Source organism: Tursiops truncatus, chromosome 2, assembly GCF_011762595.2.
Source record: "Tursiops truncatus isolate mTurTru1 chromosome 2, mTurTru1.mat.Y, whole genome shotgun sequence".
In the NCBI taxonomy this organism is placed as follows: Eukaryota; Metazoa; Chordata; class Mammalia; order Artiodactyla; family Delphinidae; genus Tursiops; species Tursiops truncatus.
In genome coordinates this window covers 118,452,735-118,474,181 of record NC_047035.1, presented here as the reverse complement: position 1 = coordinate 118,474,181, position 21,447 = coordinate 118,452,735, and the positions used below count along the sequence as shown (strand labels likewise).

The window sequence follows — 21,447 nt, the reverse complement described above, 5'->3', positions numbered from 1 at the left end:
GAGATAGGAGTTTATTAATTAATTAATTTATTTCTGTTGTGTTGGGTCTTCGTTTCTGTGCGAGGGCTTTCTCTAGTTGTGGCAAGTGGGGGCCTCTCTTCATCGCTGTGCGTGGGCCTCTCACTGTCGCGGCCTCTCTTGTTGCGGAGCACAGGCTCCAGACACGCAGGCTCAGTAGTTGTGGCTCTTGGGCCTAGTTGCTCAGCGGCATGTGGGATCTTCCCAGACCAGGGCTTGAACCCGTGTCCCCTGCATTAGCAGGCAGATTCTCAACCACTGCGCCACCAGGGAAGCCCTGTTTGCTAATATTTTGTTGAGGGTTTTTGTAACTGTGTTCCTCAGGATATTGGCCTGTAGCTTTCTTTTTTGGGACATCTTTGTCTGGTTCTGGTATCAGGGTGATGGTGGCCTCATAGAATGAGTTTGGAAGTGTTCCTCCCTTGCTGTATTTTTTATTTATTTTTATTTTTTGCGGTACGTGGGCCTCTCACTGTTGTGGCCTCTCCCATTGCCGAGCACAGGCTCCGGACGCACAGGCTCAGCGGCCATGGCTCATGGGCCTAGCCCCTCCGCGGCATGCGGGATCTTCCTGGACCGGGGCACGAACCCGTGTCCCCTGCATCGGCAGGCGGACTCTCAACCACTGCACCACCAGGGAAGCCCCCTCTGGTGTATTTTTGAAGAGCTTGAGAAGGCTAGGTGTTAGCTCTTCTCTAAATGTTTGATAGAATTCACCTGTGAAGCCATCGGGTCCTGGGCTATTGTTTGTTGGTAGATTTTTAATCACAGTTTCAATTTCAGTGCTCATGATTGGTCTGTTTATATTTTCTATTTCTTCCTGGTTCAGTCTCAGAAAGATTTGGTTTTCTAAGAATTTGTCCGTTTCTTCCAGGTTGTCCATTTTATTGGCATATAGTCGCTTGTAGTAATCTCTCATGATCCTTTGTATTTCTGCAGTGTAAGTTGTTACTTCTCGTTTTTCATTTCTAATTCTGCTGATTTGAGTCTTCTCCCTTTCTTGATGAGTCTGGCTAATGGTTTATCAATTTTGTTTATCTTCTCAAAGAACCAGCTTTTAGTTTTATTGATCTTTGCTCTTGTTTCCTTTATTTCTTTTTCCTTTATTTCTGATCTACATGATTTGTTTTTGCTAACTTTGTGTTTTTTTGGTTCTTCTTTCTCTAATTGCTTTTTTTTTTTTTTTTGTAAAAGGCGAAAGATTTATTCTATCTGAAGAGAAACCAGAGTATTCTAATTGCTTTAGTGTAAGGTTAGTGTTGTTTATTTGAGATGTTTCTTGAGGTAGGATTGTATTGCTATAAACTTCCCTCTTAGAACTGCTTTTGCTGCATCCCATAGATTTTCAGTCATTGTGTTTTCATTGTCATTTGTCTCTAGGTATTTTTTGGTTTCCTCTTTGATTTCTTCAGTGATCTCTTGGTTATTTAGTAACGTATTGTTTAGCCTCCATGTGTTTGTGTTTTTTACAGTTGTTCTTCCTGTAATTGATATTTCATAGTGTTGTGGTTGCAAAAGATACTTGATATGATTTCAGTTTTCTAAAATTTACCAAGGCTTGATTTGTGACCCAAGATATTATCTCTTGTGGAGAATGTTCCATGAGCACTTGAGAAGAAGGTGTAGTCTGTTCTTTTTGGATGGAATGTCCTATAAATATCAATTAAGTCCAGCTTGTTTAATGTGTCATTTTAAGCTTGTGTTTCCTTATTTATTTTCATTTTGGATGATCTGTTCACTGGTGAAAGTGGGGTGTTAAAGTTCCCTACTATTACTGTGTTACTCTCAATTTTCCCTTTTATGGCTGTTAGTATTTGCCTTATGTGTTGAGGTGCTCCTATTTTGGGTGCATAAATATTTACAATTGTTATATCTTCTTTTTGGATTGATCCCTTGATCATTATGTAGTATCCTTCTTTGTCTCTTGTAATAGTCTTTATTTTAAAGTCTATTTTGCCTGATATGAGAATTGCTACTCCAGCTTTCTTTTGATTTCTATTTGCATGGAATATCTTTGTCCATCCCCTCACTTTCAATCTGTTCGTGTCCCTAGGTCTGAAGTGGGTCTCTTGTACATAGCATATATATGGGTCTTATTTTTGTATCCATTCAGCCAGTCTATGTCTTTTGGTTGGAGCATTTAATCCATTGACATTCAAGGTAATTATTGATATGTATGTTCCTATTGCCATTTTCTTAATTGTTTTGGGTTTGTTTATGTAGGGCTTTTCCTTCTCTTGTGTTTCCTGCCTAGAGAAGTTCCTTTAGCATTTGTTGTAAAGCTGGTTTGGTGGTGTTGAATTCTATTAGCTTTTGCTTGTCTGTAAAGGTTTTAGTTTCTCCGCTGAATCTGAATGAGATCCTTGCTGGGTAGAGATCCTTGCTGGGTAGAGTAATCTTGTTTGTAGGTTTTTCCCTTTCATCACTTTAAATATGTCCTGCCACTCCTTTCTGGCTTGCAGAGTTTCTGCTGAAAGATCAGCAGTTAACCTCATGGGGATTCCCTTGTATGTTATTTGTTGCTTTTCCCTTGCTGCTTTTAATATTTTTTCTTTGTATTTAATTTTTGTTAGTTTGATTAATATGTGTCTTTGTGTGTTTCTCCTTGGATATATCCTGTATGGGACTCTGCGCTTCCTGGACTCGATTGACTATTTCCTTTCCCATGTTGGGGAAGTTTTCAACTATAATCTTTTCACATATTTTCTCAGTCCCTTTCTTTTTCTCTTCTTCTTCTGGGACCCCTATAATTCGAATGTTAGTATGTTAAATGTTGTCCCAGAAGTCTCTGAGACTGTCCTCAATTCTTTTCATTCTTTTTTCTTTATTCTCCTCTGCAGTAGTTATTTCCACTGTTTTATCTTCCATGTCACTTATCCATTTTTCTGCCTCAGTTATTCTGCTATTGATTCCTTCTAGAGAATTTTTAAATTCGTTTATTGTGTTGTCCATCATTGTTTGTTTCCTGTTTAGTTCTTCTAGGTCCTTGTTAAACATTTCTTGTATTTTCTCCATTCTATTTCCAAGATTTTGGATCATGTTCACTCTCATTATTCTGAATTCTTTTTCAGGTAGACTACCTATTTCCTCTTCATTTGTTTGGACTGGTGGTTTTTACCTTGTTCCTCCATGTGCTGTATATTTCTCTGTCCTCTCACCTTGTTTAACTTACTGTGTTTGGGGTCTCCTTTTCACAGGCTGCAGCTTCTTAGTTCCCATTGTTTTTGGTGTCTGCCCACAGTCGGTGAGGTTGGTTCAGTGGGTTGTGTAGGCTTCCTGGTGGAGGGGACTAGTGCCTGTGTTCTGGTGGGTGGGGCTGGATCTTGTCTCTCTGGTGGGCAGTGCCGTGTGTTGGTGGGTTTTGGGGTGTATGTGAACTTAGTATGATTTTAGGCAGCCTCTCTGCTAATGGGTGAGGTTGTGTTCCTGCCTTGTTTGGCATGGGGCATACAGCACTGGAGCTTTGCTGGCCATTGCGTGGAGCTGGGTCTTAACGTTGAGGAGGAGACCTCTGGGAGAGCTCTCGCCAGTTGATATTATGGGGGGTCGGGAGGTCTCTGGTGGTCCAGTGTCCTGAACTCGGCTCTCCCACCTCAGAGGCTCAGGGCTGACACCTGGCTGGAGACCAAGACCCTGTCAGCCACATGGCTCAGAAGAAAAGGGGGGAAAAAAGAAAGAAAATTAAAATTAAAAAAAAAATATTAACATAAAAAAATAATTAAAAAAGAAGAGAGCAACCAAACCAATAAACAAATCTACCCGATAACAAGAGCTAAAAACTAAACTAAGGTAAACATGAGAAACAAATCAGTAGCAGACAGCAAACCCCAAGTCTACAGTTGCTTCTAAAGTCCACTGCCTCAATTTTGGGATGATTTGTTGTCTATTCAGGTATTCCACAGATGCAGGGTACATCAAGTTGATTGTGGGGATTTAATCCTCTGCTCCTGAGGCTGCACGGAGAAATTTCCCGTTCTCTTTGTTCGCACAACTCCTGCTGTTCATCTTTTGTTTTGGCCCCCCTTGTGCGTGTAGGTCGCCTTCAGGCATCTTTTGGGAAGTCTGAGGTCTTATGCCAAGGTTCAGTACGTGTTCTGTAGACGTTGTTCCACTTGTAGAAGTATTTTTGATGTATTTGTGGGGAGGAAGGTGATCTCCATGTCTTAGTCCTCCGCCATGTTGAAGGTCCCCTCTTCTGAACTGTGGCCTGAAGAGCAAGCATATCTTCTACACCTGCTTATCAGAGGCCTTGCCATTCCATTGTAGGCATTGAAAAAATGGCTTTCCCTGGAGACTTTACAGAAGCTAGACAGACCCCTGGTTTGGGTGTACCACAGACACGCGGGCACCCAGGTCACCGAGGCCACAAGCACCGCCCAGGGTACTGACAAGCTGCAGGGCCACATTTAGCACAGGGAAGGAACCTGGAGGAGCTGCTCTTTGCATGCAGGCAACTCACGTGGAGCCTCAAGTGCAAGAAGACCAGGCCTCACATGGCTGTCTTTAAGTCTTTTCTGACTGGTTATTTTTGATGATAGATATTATATATGAAAAATTAGAGAGGTAATTCGAAGGCTTAGATGCTGTTGCTCTACAGAGAAGATGTACCTTTGCCCCTGTCAGGTGCTTGGGCAGTAGCAATCCAGGATCACTGAATCCAGAAAGGCATTGAGATGATGTAAAGATTGGCTTCATTCCATCAGGGCAGTTTGTGGTTTGTCCTTCAGGGTCCCAACCTAAAGTGTTGGAGCCTAATAAAGGTCTCCCTTGGTGGACCCTGAGATCCAATTTTTATCTTCTTAGCCCTAGCTTCTTAACCTCTTATCTTCCTCTCCTGTAATTGAAAGAAAACCCAAAGGGAAAGAAAAGGCCCCACTCTCTGGGGTTCCCTTTCTCTTCCTGATCTTAGCTCTGTAATTGTACATTTTTGTCTACCTTTTCTAATTCTTAGCCAGAGGATCGATCCAAATTACCTAGTCTATCATTATTGGGATGGTTCCTTTATATAGTTCTGTTGGACATGGAACACCTTTGTGTATTTCTTTTTTATTTGAATTTTATTTTTTTTATACAGCAGGTTCTTACTAGTCATCTATTTTATACACATCAGTGTATACATGTCAATCCCAATCTCCCAATTCATCCCACAACCCCCCTCAACCCAACCTCGCCACTTTCCCCCCTTGATGTCCATACGTTTGTTCTCTACATCTGTGTCTCAACTTCTGCCATGCAAACTGGTTCATCTGTACCATTTTTCTAGGTTCCACAGATACGCATTAATATGCGTTACTTGGTTTTCTCTTTCTGACTGACTTCCCTCTGTATGACAGTCTCTAGATTCATCCACGTCCCTGCAAAAGACCCAGTTTTGTTCGTTTTTATAGCTGAGTAATATTCCATTGTATATGTTTACCACATCTTCTTTATCCATTCGTCTGTCAGTGGGCATTTAGGTTGCTTCCATGACCTGGCTATTGTAAATAGTGTTGCAATGAACATTGGGGTGCATGTGTCTTTTTGAATTATGGTTTTCTCAGGGTATATGCCCAGTCGAGGGATTGGTGGGTCATATGGTAATTCTATTTTAGGTTTTTAAGGAACCTCCATACTGTTCTCCATAGTGGCTGTATCAATTTACATTCCCACCAACAGTGCAAGAGGGTTCCCTTTTCTCCACACCCTCTCCAGCATTTGTTGGTTGTAGATTTTCTGTTGATGCCCATTCGAACTGCTGTGAGGTGATACCTCATTGTAGTTTTGATTTGCATTTCTCTAATAATTAGTGATGTTGAGCAGCTTTTCATGTGCTTCTTGGCCATCTGTATATTTTCTTTTGAGAAACATCTATTTATGTCTTCTGCCCATTTTTGCATTGGGTTGTTTGTTTTTCTAATATTGAGCTGCATGAGCTGTTTATATATTTCAGAGATTACTCCTTTGTCCGTTGATTCGTTTGCAAATATTTTTTCCCATTCTGAGGGGTGTCTTTTAGTCTTGTTTATGGTTCCCTTTGCTGTGCAAAGGCTTTTAAGTTTAATTAGGTCCCATTTGTTTATTTTTGTTTTTATTTCCATTACTCTAACAGGTGGATCAAAAAAGATCTTGCTGTGATTTATGTCAAAGAGTGTTCTTCCTGTGTTTTCCTCTAAGAGGTTTGTAGTCTCCAGTCTTACATTTAGGCCTCTAATCCATTCTGAGTTTATTTTTGTATATGATGTTAGGGAGTGTTCTAATTTCATTCTTTTACATGTAGCCGTCCAGTTTGCCCAGCACCACGTATTGAAGAGACTGTCTTTTCTCCATTGTATATCCTGGCCTCCTTTGTCATAGATTAGTTGACCATAGGTGCGTGGGTTTACCTCTGGGCTTTCTATCCTGTTCCATTGATCTATATTTCTGTTTTTGTGCCAGTACCATATTGTCTTGATTACTGTAGCTTTGTAGTATAGTCTGAAGTCAGGGAGCCTGATTCCTCCAGCTCCATTTTTTTCCTCAAGACTGCATTGGTTATTCGGGGTGTTTTGTGTCTCCATACAAATTTTCAGATTTTTTGTTCTAGTTCTGTAAAAAATGCCATTGGTAATTTGATAGGGATTGCATTGAATCTGTAGATTGCTTTGGGTAGTATAGTCATTTTCACAATATTGATTCTTCCAATCTAAGAACATGGTATATCTCTCCATCTGTTTGTTTCATCTTTAATTTCTTTCATCAGTGTCTTATAGTTTTCTGCATACAGGTCTTTTGTTTCCCTAGGTAGGTTTATTCCTAGGTATTTTATTCTTTTTATTGCAATGGTAAATGGGAGTGTTTCCTTAATTTCTCTTTCAGATTTTTCATCATTAGTGTATAGGAATGCAAGAGATTTCTGTGCATTATTTTGTATCCTGCAACTTTACCAAATTCATTGATTAGCTCTAGTAGTTTTCTGGTGGCATCTCTAGGATTCTCTATGTATAGTATCATGTCATCTGCACACAGTGACAGTTTTACTTCTTGTTATCCAAATTGTATTCCTTTTATTTCTTTTTCTTCTCTGATTGCTGTGGCTAGGACTGCCAAAACTATGTTGAATAATAGTGGTGAGAGTGGACCTCCTTATCTTGTTCCTGATCTTAGAGGAAATCCTTTCAGTTTTTCAGCATTGAGAATGATGTTTGCTGTGGGTTTGTCATGTATGGCCTTTATTATGTTGAGGTAGGTTCCCTCTATGGCCACTTTCTGGAGAGTTTTTATCAGAAATGGTGTTGAATTTGGTCAAAAGCTTTTTCTGCATCTATTGAGATGATCATATGGTTTTTCTTCTTCAATTTGTTAATATGGTGTATCACATTGATTGATTTGCGTATTTTGAAGAATCCTTGCATTCCTGGGGTAAATCCCACTTGATCGTGGTATGTGTTCCTTTTAATGTGTTGTTGAATTCTGTTTGCTAGTATTTTGTTGAGGATTTTTGCATCTATATTCATCAGTGATACTGGTCTGTAATTTTCTTTTTTTGTAGTATCTTTGTCTGGTTTTGGTGTCAGGGTGATGGTGGCCTCATAGAATGAGTTTTGGAGTATCCCTTCCTCTGCAATATTTTGGAAGAGTTTGAGAGGGATGGGTGTTAGCTCTTCTCTAAATGTTGGATAGACTTCACCTGTGAAGCCATCTGGTCCTGGACTTTTGTTTGTTGGAAGATTTTTAATCACAGTTTCAATTTCAGTGCTTGTGATTGGTTTGTTCATATTTGCTATTTCTTCCTGGTTCAGTCTTGGAAGGTTATACCTTTCTAAGAATTTGTTCATTTCTTCCAGGTTGTCCATTTTATTGGCATAGAGTTCCTTGTAGTAGTCTCTTAGGATGCTTTGTATTTCTGTGATGTCTTTTGTAACTTCTCCTTTTTCATTTCTAAGTTTATTGATTTGAGTTCTCTTCCTCTGTTTCTTGAGGTGTCTGGCTAAAAGTTTATTAAATTTGTTTATCTTCTCAGAACACCACCTTTAAGTTTTATTGATCTTTGCTGTTGTTTTCTTTGTTTCTGTTTCATTTATTTCTGCTCTGATCTTTATGATTTCTTCTGCTAACTTTGGATTTTGTTTGTTCTTCTTTCTCTATTTCCTTTAGATGTAAGGTTAGATTGTTTATTTGACATTTTCCTTGTTTCTTGAGGTAGGCTGGTATAGCTATAAACTTCGCTCTTAGAACTGCTTTTGCTGCATCCCATAGGTTTTGGATCGTTGTATTTTCATTGTCATTTGTCTCTAGGTAGTTTTTGATTTTGTCTTTGATTTCTTCAGTGATCTCTTGGTTATTTAGTAATGTATTGTGTAGTCTCCATGTGTTTGTGTTTTTTATGTTTTTTTCCCTGTAATTGATTTCTAATCTCATAGCATTGTGGTCAGAAAAGATGCTTGATATGATTTCAGTTTTCTTAAATTTACTGAGGCTTGATTTGTGACCTAAAATGTGATCTATCCTGGAGAATGTTCCGTGCGCACTTGATAAGAAAGTGTAATCTGTTTTTGGACGGAATGTCCTATAAATATCAGTTGTATCTGGTCTGTTGTGTCATATAAAGCTTGTGTTTCCTTTCTTATTTTCTGTTTGGATGATCTGTCCATCGGTGTGAGGTGTTAAAGTCCCCCACTAATATTGTATTACGGTCGATTTCCTCTTTTAAAGCTGCTAGCAGTTGCCTTATGTATTGGAGGTGCTCCTATGTTGGGTGCATATATATTTATAATTGTTATATCTTTTTGGATTGATTCCTTGATCATTATGTAGTGTCCTTCCTTGTCTCTTGTAACGTTCTTTATTTTAAAGCCTATTTTATCTGATATGAGTATTGCTACTCCAGCTTTCTTGTGGTTTCCATTTGCATGGAATATCTTTTTCCATCCCCTCAGTTTCAGTCTGAATGTTTCCCTAGGTCTGAAGTGGGTCTCTTGTAGACAGCATATATATGGGTCTTGTTTCTGTATCCATTCAGCAAGCCTGTTTCTTTTGGTTGGAGCATTTAATCCATTCACATTTAAGGTAATTATCGATATGCATGTTCCTATGACCATTTTCTTAATTGTTTTGGGTTTGTTTTTGTAGGTTCTTTTCTTCTCTTGTGTTTCATGTCTAGAGAAGTTCCTTTAGCATTTGCTGTAGAGCTGGTTTGGTGCTGCTGAATTCTCTTAGCTTTTTCTTTTCTCTAAAGGTTTTGATTTCTCCATCAAATCTGAATGAGATCCTTGCCAGGTAGAGTAATCTTGGTTGTACGTTCTTCCCTTTCATCACTTTAAGTATATCATGCCACTCCCTTCTGGCTTGTAGAGTTTCTGCTGAGAAGTCAGCTGTTTATCTCATGGGAATTCCCTTGTTTGTTATTTGTCCCTTGCTTCTTTCAATAATTTTTCTTTGTCTTTAATTTTTGCCAATTTGATTATTTATGTGTCTCGGCCTGTTTTTGCTTGGGTTTATCCTATATCGGACTCTCTGCACTTCCTGGACATGGGTGGCTAATTCCTTTCCCATGTTAGGGAAGTTTTTGACTATAATCTCTTCAGATATTTTCTTGGGTCCTTTCTCTCTCTCTTCTCCTTCTGGGACCCCTATAATGCGAATGTTGTTGCGTTTATTGTTGTCCCAGAGGTCTTTTAGCCTGTCTTCATTACTTTTCATCCTTTCTTTTTCTTCATTCTGTTGTGCAGCAGTGAATTCCACCATTCTGTCTTCCAGGTCACTTATCCGTTCTTCTGCCTCAGTTATTCTGCTATTGATTCCTTCTAGTGTATTTTTCATTTCACTTATTGTGTTGTTCATCTGTGTTTGTTTGTTCTTTAATTCTTCTAGATGTTTGTTAAACATTTCTCGCATCTTCTCGATTTTTGCCTCCATTGTTTTTCCGAGGTCCTGGATCATCTTCGCTGTCATTATTCTGAATTCTTTTTCTGGAAGGTTGCCTATCTTCAATTCATTTAGTTGTTTTTCTGGGCTTTTATAGTGTTCTTTCATCTGGTACATAGTCCTGTGCCTTTTCATCTTGTCTGTCTTTCTGTGAATGTGGTTTTTGTTCCATAGGTGTAAGATTGTAGTTCTTCTTGCTTCTGCTGGCTGCCCTCTGGTGGGTGAGGCTATCTCTGTGTGTTTCTTAAGTTTACAATATACTGTCCTATTTGGGCCTGATCTTTTTATTTTATTTTTTTATTTTTTTAACATCTTTATTGGAGTATAATTGCTTTATAATGTTGTGTCAGTTTCTGCTTTATAACAAAGTGAATCAGTTATACATATACATATGTTCCCATCTCTTCCTTCTTGCATCTCCCTCCCTCCCACCCTCCCTATCCCACCCCTTTAGGTGGTTACAAACCACCTAGCTGATCTCCCTGTGCCATGCGGCTGCTTCCCACTAGCTATCCACCCTACATTTGGTAGTGTGTATGTGTCCATGCCACTCTCTCACTTTGTCACAGCTTACCCTTCCCCCTCTCCATATCCTCAAGTCCATGCTGTCGTAGGTCTGTGTCTTTATTCCCGTCCTACCCCTAGGCTCTTCATGACATTTTTTTTCCCCTTAGATTCCATATATATGTGTTAGCATACGGTATTTGTTTTTCTCCTTCTGACTTATTTCACTCTGTATGACAGACTGCAGGTCCATCCACCTCACTACAAATAAGTCAATTTCGTTTCCTTTTATGGCTGAGTAATATTTCGTTGTATATATGTGCCACATCTTCTTTATCCATTCATCTGTTGATGGACACTTAGGTTGCTTCCATGTCCTGGCTATTGTAAATAGAGCTGTAATGAACATTTTGGTACATGACTCTTTTTGAATTACGGTTTTCTCAGGGTATATGCCCCGTAGTGGGATTGCTGGGTTGTATTGTAGTTCTATTTTTAGGTTTTTTTTTTTTTTTTTTTTTTTTTGCGTTACGCGGGCCTCTCACCATTGTGGCCTCTCTTGTTGCGGAGCACAGGCTCCGGGTGCGCAGGCCCAGCGGCCGTGGCCCACTGGCCCAGCCGCTACGCCACATGTGGGACCCTCCCATACCGGGGCACGAACCTGTGTCCCCTGCATCGGCAGGCGGACTGTCAGCCACCAGGGAAGCCCTATTTTCAGTTTTTTAAGGAACCTCCATACTGTTCTCCATAGTGGCTGTATCAAATTACATTGCCACCAACAGTGCAAGAGTGTTCCCTTTTCTCCACACCCTCTCCAGCATTTATTGTTTCTAGATTTTTGATGATGGCCATTCTGACCAGTGTGAGATGATATCTCATTGTAGTTTTGATTTGCATTTCTCTAATGATTAATGATGTTGAGCATCCTTTCATGTGTTTGTTGGCAATCTGTATATCTTCTTTGGAGAAATGTCTATGTAGGTCTTCTGCCCATTTTTGGATTGGGTTGTTCATTTTTTTGTTATTGAGCTGCATGAGCTGCTTGTAAATTTTGGAGATTAATCCTTTGTCAGTTGCTTCATTTGCAAATATTTTCTCCCATTCTGAGAGTTGTCTTTTGGTCTTGTTTATGGTTTCCTTTGCTGTGTGAAAGCTTTGAAGTTTCATTAGGTCCCATTTGTTTATTTTTGCTTTTATTTCCATTTCTCTAGGAGGTGGGTCAAAAAGGATCTTGCTGTGATTTATGTCATAGAGTGTTCTGTCTATGTTTTCCTCTAAGCGTCTGATAGTGTCTGGCCTTACATTTAGGTCTTTAATCCATATTGAGTTTATTTTTGTGTATGGTGTTAGGGAGTCTTCTAATTTCATACTTTTACATATACCTGTCCATTTCTCCCAGCACCACTTATTGAAGAGGCTGTCTTTTCTCCATTGTATAATCTTGCCTCCTTTATCAAAGATAAGGTGACCATATGTGCGTGGGTTTATCTCTGTGCTTTCTATCCTGTTCCATTGATCTATATTTCTGTTTTTGTTGGGCCTGATCTTAACTTCATTTATGTTAGCTTTCGTTTTCATTTCATTTCATTTTGCAGGACTATTTTTATGTTTATGACCCTCATTCATCATTAGATAATAAATGTATACATTCTTTATAAACTTTTTCTTTCTTTTTAATGTTTATTTTTTTTTTTTTGGCTCTTTTTCGTTTATTGCCTGAAGGAGTTACTAGTCCAAGTTAAAAGCAGACCCCAAATGGTTACATTATACAAGCTGTGAGGTTTTTAAACTTGTGACAGGGGACAGAAGGAAAATTCTACTCATTGCAAGGAAATCCTCTCTTAAGCTTCAGTGAGCCAGAAGCACTTAAAACCCATGAACCTTGAGCTGATCGTCCTTACCCAGTCTAGTCTCTACGAGGAACTGGCATATATTTTTGATGTTCTTGTCCTGATCACCCCGTAGCTGAATTACTTCTCCACATTCTGAATGCTCAATTACAGTACCATTGCAAGCAAATTTCTTCTTAAACGCCTTCGCTAGTTTCTTTTTATCGTAATCATCAGTGATCCTTTGGACAGTAGTAAGGGTCTTCCTGCCGTTTTCCTGTTGAATTCTTATATGGATATAATCCTCAGTGCCAGCAGGAAGCAGATCATCACCCTTGCATCAGCAAAGGGGTAGATAGTGTGGAGCTTCTGGATAGTGGACATACGATGCAATCCCTTTTCCTCGGTGGAAACGGCTTGTGGAAGGCGGCGGCTGGAGAAGGCGGGTTGTGGGGACAGAGTGTTGGGAAGCGAGGGGGCTCAAGGGGGAGGCTGCTGAGTCCTTGGTGGCGGCTCAGTGACTGGGCTATAGAGTATTTTTAAATCGTCTAAATAATACAGTATTAAGGATATTCTTAAAATTAAACTTGCTTATTTGTTTTTTAGGATAACTTTCCATTTGATCCTCCATTTGTTCGAGTGGTGTTACCTGTTCTCTCAGGAGGGTAAGTTTAAGTGATTGTTTTCTTTGATAGTCTACATCAGAATCATTTGGAGGGGTAGTTAAATGCTAGGATGCCTAGAGTGCTGGGCTTTACCTCAAGGTTTCTGATTCAGTAGGACTGGGGTAGGGCCTAAGAATTTGCATGTATTAGATGGTCTCAGGTGAAGCTGATGTTCTAGGCTGGGAACCATAATTTGAGAATCATTGGCATAAACCATTATGTTTACAGGTAGAGTTTTTAATGACCTCTATTTGTATATACTTCACCTTAAAAAATCGCAAATTTTTCAAATGTAAGATGTGATTGAGGGTTTAGAGAAAGTTAGGATTAGAGTGATTCCCACATGCCTATGATCCTAGGAATAATACAGGAAATCTCATGGGCCTATGGAGCTGGTCATTGATCTTCTAAAGGTAGTTGTCTCAGTTTGGTAGGATCAAATGGTAATTGTCATCCATTTTTTAATTGAAGCTTATATTGCCTTTTGGTGATTAGAAGTCATATGAAGGATGGGGAAAAGATCAGAATTTGTACCTAGGTTAGTTGTGAAATGTTCTGTAGATCCTCAAAGTAAGAGCAGTTAAACTAATTTGAGAATTCTGATATGCTCAGCTAATCAATTCCACTTTGTGAGACATATTATGGTGATTAAAACCTAAAAATATCCAGTCCTCTGATCATCTCTATGGTTGATATAGTAATAGTTTCATTTAGATTAAAGCAATCTGGGTGGCTATAAATGATTGAGGAAAATATTTGGAAACTTTTTGTAAATTCAGGATAAATATATAAAAATATTTTTATCAGATCATTTTGAAATCTCATGTAAACTTGACATAGATTTTTCACATTCTGTTGTGAAAAATCCCAAGAATTTTAAGAATTTATGATCTTAGTAGTTTACCACCTTGTTGTAGAGAAAACACATGAAATTATGAATAATGCCATTTTCAGTTTAAAAATCTGTTATATATTGAACAGTTTCTCTTTGATTCCTTTTACCAAATGGGGTTAGTTTCCCATTATTCAAGTGAATAACTGGAATAATAAGCTGGTGACTTATCCAGATAAATCTTCTAACTTCTAATAAAGTATTTTTCCATTATACAAAAAGCCAGCAATGTAAAAGATTAAAAGTATTGAGTACTCAACTGATTGTCAAATGTTAAATATGGACTTAAGTTCTCTGAGGTTGAAGGAGAAGGAGATTGCTTCTGGCGATAGTGATCTGGGAAGACTTGGACAAGTAGGTGGGATCTCAGCTAGGCCATGAAGTATTGGGTGGGGTTTGGTCAACTGACGGAGGTTGAAGGAAAATTGTCTATGTAGGCGAAAAGTAAACACAGTCACTCATTTGGGAAAGAGCATGATGTATTCAGAGTGTACCAGATCAGTTTGAGCTATAACACAAGAGGGGTAGAATTCATATAGAAGAATTATAAGAAATTGTGTTGACAATATCTTATAATTATATAGGAGCATGGATTGGTGAGCAAACTATTTCCCATGGATATTGAATTTATCTTTCTGTAACTGGTTCAGGAACAGGGACATAACAGTAAAGAGAATGTTTTAGAACGATAAATATGGTGACAGTAGAAGAGACTACAGGACAAACTTATATTCACAAAACCTGGAAGAATGCAAGCCTTGTTAACTAGAGCTGAGGCCACTGTCTTAGGATGAAGTGATGAGAACCTAAATCGGTACAGTAGTAATGGGAATGGAAAGATGAATGAAAGGTGGGTGCTGATTTGAGGCAGAATCTAAGTGATTTTGAGGCAAAATCAAAAAAACAATCTACTATTAAGTAAAGAGGAAGAATTACTGGCTGACACGGGAAGAACTAAAGAAGAACTAAAAAGTGTGAAGCCTGATAGAACAGAGCTTGCAATCTTAGAATAAGGCTAAAGCTTGAACACTGTGACTCTGGATAGATTATTAAGCAATTTTTGTTCCAGATATTTTATATCCCACATGTCCTAGCTACTCCCTTATTTGTTTCTTGTCATAGTCAAAAAATTTTTTTAAACATAACAGCTTTATTTTGATACGATTCACATATGATAAACTTACCTTTTAAAGTGTATAATTCAGTGGTTTAGTATACTGAGAGTTGTGCAACCTTTACCACTAATTTCCATCACCTTCCAAAAGAAACTCTGTACCCATTAGCAATCACTTCTCATTCCTCCCTCCTACACCGCACCCACCAGCAGCCACTAATCTCCTTTCTGTCTCTCTGGATTTGCCTGTTCTGGACATTTCATTTAAATGGAACCAAACAAATTACAGCCTTTCGTGACTGGCTTCTTTCACTTAACAAAATTGTGGGCTTCCTTGGTGGCGCAGTGGTTGAGAGTCTGCCTGCCAATGCAGGGGACATGAGTTCAAGCCCTGGTCCAGGAAGATCCCACATGCTGTGGAGCAGCTAAGCCCGTGTGCCGTAACTACTGAGCCTGCGTGCCACAACTACTGAAGCCCGTGTGCCTAGAGCCCATGCTCCGCAACAAGAGCAGCCACCGCAGTGAGAAGCCCTGCGCACCGCATGAAGTGTAGCCCCTGCTCGCTGCAACTAGAGAAAGCCTGTGTGCAGCAACAAAGGCCCAACGCAGCCAAAAATAAATAAATAAAATAAATTTATATTAAAAAAAATTTGTCAAGGTCCATCCAAGTTGCAGCATGTATCAATACTTCATTCCATTTTATTTATGCATGGACATTTATTTTTTCCACCCTTGGGCTATCATGAATAATGCTGTGAATATTCATGTACACGCTTCTGTGTGCATATGTTCATTTCTCTTTCGCATATACCTATGTGAGGAGGCACTAGGTCCTTTGGTAACTAACTTTTTGATGAAGTACCAGACTGCAAAGTGGCTGTACCATTTACATTCCCACAAGCAATGTGTATATAACCACACTCTTCACTTCCTGTTCACTTTTCAGCCCCATGTAGTCTGGCATTGGCTGTTAGTGTTCCTAACAAACTGGTATAGCTGATAGGGACTTTGGTATTGGACAGAAGTCCCTTTTCAGGCTCTGTCATATCTGATTATCAGATTTCTCAGCAACACTGAAACATTTTTCCCTTGGCTTCTGACTGCCTCTTCTCAGTCTCTTTTGCTGGAAACTCCTTGTTCACTTAACTTCTACCTGTTGGAGTTCTTCAGAATTTAGTACTGGGTCCTTTTTTCTTTCCCCTTCATTCCTTTGCCTTTTTTTTTGGCGGTACATGGGCCTCTCACTGTTGTGGCCTCTCCCATTGTGGAGCACAGGCACTGGATGCGCAGGCTCAGCGGCCATGGCTCACGGGCCCAGCCGCTCCACAGCATGTGGGATCTTCCCGGACCGGGGCATAAACCTGTGTCCCCTGCATCGGCAGGCGGACTCTCAACCACTGCGCCACCAGGGAAGCCCTCCTTTGCCTTTTTTTAAAAATTAAAATTTTAATTGAGTTAATTGTGTATTTGCACACAGTTGTAAGAAATAATAGAAATACCTTGTACCCTTTGCCTATTTTCCCCAGTGGTACCATTTCTGCAAAGCTGTAGTATAATATTACGAGGAGACAGTGATACAGTATGAGACAGTGATACAGAGATAGTGATACGATAAGTAGAGATTATTCAGATTTTCCTAGTTTTACTTATAACTCGTGTGTGTATGTGTGTATTAAGTTCTATATTGAGTAGGTTTGTGTATCCACCACCACAGTCAAGGTACTGAACAGTTCCAACACCATGAGGATCCTTCTTGAGGCCCCTTTAAACCATACCCATTTTACTGTAATGCCCCCTCTTCCCTTAATTCCTGGCAACCACTAATCTGTCCTGCATTCTTAGTATTTTGTCATTTCAAAAACAATTTACATAAATGGAATCATACATTTTTGGATTGCAAACTTTAGGGATTAGCTTTTTTTTTAACTCATAATTAGAGTGTCATCTAAGTATCTGACTACTTTGTTCCTTTTTATTGCTGAGTAGTATTCCACGGTGCACCATGTACCACAGTCTGGTTAACCAGTAATCTGCTTTAGGACTTCTAGACTGATCTCAGTGTTTGGGTATTACAAGTAAAGCTGCTATGAATACTTGTGTACAGGTGTTTTTTGTGAATGTATTGTCCTTTTTCTGGGATACAAGTCCAGGAATGCAATTGCTGGGTCATATGGTCATTGCATATAGAGTTTTTAAAGAAACTACCAAACTGTTTTCCAGAGTTGCTTTACCATTTTACATTCTTACCAAGAATGTGTGAGTGACACACTTTCTCCACATCCTTGCCAGCATTTGGTGATGTCACTTGTTTTTATTATAGGCATTCTGTTAGGTGTGTAGTGATGTCTCATTGTGGTTTTAACTTACTTTCCCTAATATTCCCCAGTGTTGAATATCTTTCATGTACTTATTTGACAGCTTTATATACTCTTCCAAGAGATATCTGTTCATGTCTTTTGCCAGTTTTCTAATTGGATTGTATTTCATTGAATTTTGAAAGTTTTAAAAATATATTCTACATAATAGTCCTTTGCTGGATATGTGTTTTTTTTTTTTTTTTTTTTTTTTGCGGTACATGGGCCTCTCACTGTTGTAGCCTCTCCCGTTGCGGAGCACAGGCTCCGGATGTGCGGGCTCAGCGGCCATGGCTCACGGGCCTAGTTGCTCCGCGGCATGTGGGATTTTCCTGGACCGGGGCACAAACCCGTGTCCCTTGCATTGGCAGGCGGACTCTCAACCACTGCGCCACCCGGGAAACCCTGGATATGTGGTTTTTAAATTTCTTCTAGTATGTAGCTTCATTTCATCTTCTTAACAGAATCTTTTGTAGAACAAAATATTTTAGTTTTCATGAAGTCAAATTTATAGATGTTTCTCCTTATATAGATATGCTTTTGGTGTCAAATCTAAAAACTCTTTGCCTAGTCCTAGATCCCAAAGATTTTCTCCTACCTTTTTTTCCTCAAGGTTTTACAGTTTACTTACAGATAAGTCTGTGAATCATCTGAATTAAATTTTGCATAAGGTATGAGGTGTAGGTCATAGATTTTTGCCTAATGTCCAGTTGCTCTAGCATGATTCGTTGAAAAAGCTCCCATGGCTTTTGAAATATTTCTATGTGCCAGTGACTCCCAGGTTCGTATCTCACATCCCTATGTCTTTTCTGCTTCCAATATCCTTCTGCCTTCTTGACACCTCAACTTGAATGTCTCTTATACAGGCATCTCAAACTCTTCAGGACAAAAACTTGAACCCATCTTCTTTTCAGTTTCCCTTCCCCAGTCTTGCTTATCTTAATTAATGAACCTAGGAGTCATTCTTTACATCACCTTTTCCTCATTTTCCTTTGATTCTCCCTTTTAAAGAGTTCTCAGATCCAATTACTTGTCTCCATTTTTGTTGCTACCACCATCAGTTCCCAATTGGATCACTTCAGAGGATTCCTGATCAGACTCCTGCTTCTATTCCCTCATTCATAAAGCTTCTCTAGAGTGAGCTTTTACAAATTTGTTCTGATTATGTTGCTCCCCTGCTTAAGCTCTTCGCATGTCTTCCCACTGCTCCTACAGGTTGATGTCCTTACCATATTCTGCACGCCCTCTGTGATCTTGCCCTTGCTTTCCTCTTCAGTCATCTTGTTACTACACTTTTCCTCTCTGAGCTAATGCCCCACTAGTTGTCTTTCAGCCCCTAGTGCCGAGCAGACTCTTTCCTCATGACTTCCATATACATTTCCTCTGCCTGGAATGTTATTCCCACCCACACTTCAATTCCTGCAGGTCTCAGCCTGTGTGTCACTTTTAGATATGCTGTTCCTGACCAGCAAATTTAAAATAAGCCTCCTGGTTTTTCCTACTCACAGAACTCTGGGTCTCCATCCCCCACTTTATTTGTTTAACATCTGTTATCTTTACTGGATTGTAAACATCATGAAGGCAGGGTCATGTCAGTTTTCTTCATTGTATGCTCTGTGTCTGGTTCAGTGCTTTAGCATCCATACTATATATGCAGTAGATATTTTTGAATGAATGAATGAGATAGGAAAATACAGTAAGTTAGCAAGATGTAGGCAATTTAGGGTAATATACAATTCCCAGTCCACTGGTATTTTTATGAGCTATATTATTGAGCCATCGAAACTTGACCATCTTTCTTGCTTAGTCCAGGGTGTAGTGTAGTGAGAATCAGAAAGATTATTTGATGATAATACAATATATTGTGAGAGAGCTGTTTGTAGGCAACTGAAGATGCTTTATTGGTTGATATAGTAAGAAGTATTCTTTGTGCCCCAGTCATCCACAAAGAAAATACTTCTACTTCTAGATGACCATGGGTTGTTTCTGTCTGTATTGAGAGAACATTATCTTAAGAAACTGGTTTTAAATGTCAGAATTTTCTTTATCCCTCTCTTAGGGCTCTGTTCTTAGAATCCATTGCCCCTTTCCTTACCTCGAAAGGGGAGGATTATGATTGTTCTGTGTGGGCTGATAAGCCTGTCTTTTTTTTTAATGTCATTATCAAGAATTTGACTATAATATAAAAATTTTATTTCTCATCTCTGTTTTTTGGATCATGTCATATGATTTAAGAATCATGTTGTGTGATTAATGTTCCTTGTTGTCCCCTTAAGTACTGATTAATGGTATCTGTTGTCCCCTCAAAGCAATTAAGTGATCATCATAGACTGTGGGTGGGGAGGTTAGCTGGCAAACATTCTTGCAGGAACCTTCTAGTAAAACAAAAATTCTATAAATTGAATGCCTGAAGAGGCTGAGCTTAGGATACTGTTTGCTATACAACTTTGGCAATTGAAAATTTTTTTAAGTTGAAAATATTACTATGCCCATGTATATGGCATTTTATCTTTAGATGACTCTTAGATTCTTATTATTTTTTTAGTGTTCTTGGATTGTCTCAATATTCAGCAGCAACTCTTTGGAGGCAAAGAGCAATAAGCGCTTGGAATACATATTGATAAAATGATACAGTACAGAAGTAGAGTTGATAAAATGATACAGTACAAAAGTAGAATTGGCTACTTTTTTTTAGGTGTAAATGCTGCTGACAGCATATATTAAGGAAAAGCTTAGTAAGTGTATATTAAGGAAAAGTTTAATATGCATTAATATATACTTAGCTCACTTTTTGCATAGGTACTAGAACTACTTCTGTCTTGTGTTAGACATCCAACAAACATTTTTATAGCTATTATGTGCTTGTAGAAAATGTACTTTCTTTTGATCTACAAGTATGAAAACTTCCCTTCTTCCCTCCTGACAAGACTCTCCACCCCAAAATGAAGAGTGGGGTGCTAAAAGGGAAGGTGGTGGTTAGATAATTCGTGACTCAGTGTCATCTACAAATCTCCTTTTGCTAAAATGTTTCTCTTTAGCATTTCTGAAGTGTAAGGACCAATGAGTGTAATGAGTGTTAACTCATTAACAGATTACTAGACTTTGAGCAGTTCTGGAGGAGCCAAAATCCAAATGAGAACTTGGATCTTGTAATTCTGTTAAATCAGCAAGTGCTTATTTAAAGCTGACTATATACAAGATGCACTTTGAGCCCAGTGGGAGATTCCAAGAATTGGAGACAGATTTCTGAGTTTCAGGAACATAAGAGAATATACAAAGTTTAAAATCCCATGATTCTCCTCCCTAATTTAATTTTTTGGAGTGTTTTTCTTTCCTTCGTATTAAACTTTTACTTTGAAAGTTCCCAGAAGTTGGGACAAGCAAGTAAGAGAGACAGTTGCCTAAATTCTTCAGGATGGGGGTAGTTACTGACTACTTTATGATAGTGAATAATTTCACTGTAACTGTTTTTACTAATGGTCTACAGTAGAAGTTTTTAGATTGCTTACTTAAGTGTAATTTGGTTTAGTCAACACAAGGATGCATTTGGTTAGCCAGAATGCAAAATTTGCTGGCTAGAATGGTCTTGGAAAGTTTTATGGGGCAGGGGGGAATATGGCATTTGGAAGAGTAGGCAGCAGTGGGAATCTCAGGCAAGGAAGGGAAAGGCATGGGCAAAGTCCCAGAGGACAAAAAAAATTTGTGGTAGACTCACTTTTCACCTAGACCTGATCAGTGGTCTTACCTTATGTATTTTCAAGATTACCACAGTTTTTCTTCTGTAATTACCATTCCTTTGATTTTATTTTTAAGCATGATATTTAATGATTTTTTTTAAAGATTCGAGCTCTTTTTTTAAAGAATAAATTTAGTTATTTATTTTTATTTATTTATTTTTGGCTGCATCGGGTCTTCGTTGCTGCGTGCGGGCTTTCTCTAGTTGTGGCGAGCGGGGGCTACTCTTTGTTGCGGTGCACAGCCTTCTCATTGCAGTAGCTTCTCTTGTTGCGGAGCATGGGCTTCAGTAGTTGTGGCACATGGGCTCAGTAGTTGTGGCTCGCAGGCTCCAGAGCACAGACTCAATAGTTGTGGCACACGGGCTTAGTTGCTCTGCGGCATGTGGGATCTTCCCAGACCTAGGGCTCGAACCCATGTCCCCTGCATTAGCAGGCGGATTCTTAACCACTAC

At 39.1% G+C, this 21,447-nt stretch overlaps 1 protein-coding gene and 1 pseudogene across 1 annotated transcript in view; one reads left to right on the top strand and one right to left on the bottom strand.

Moving 5' to 3' along the window:
- UBE2Q2 (ubiquitin conjugating enzyme E2 Q2) overlaps positions 1 to 21,447 on the top strand; it is a 72,792-nt gene that overhangs the window by 40,123 nt on the left and 11,222 nt on the right. Inside the window, exon 9 of the mRNA XM_019950305.3 lies at positions 12,840 to 12,898. Within this exon, the coding sequence (XP_019805864.1) occupies positions 12,840 to 12,898 (59 nt within the window). The remainder of the gene's footprint in view (positions 1 to 12,839; positions 12,899 to 21,447) is intronic.
- LOC101324187 (eukaryotic translation initiation factor 1 pseudogene) lies at positions 12,065 to 12,617 on the bottom strand (annotated as a pseudogene).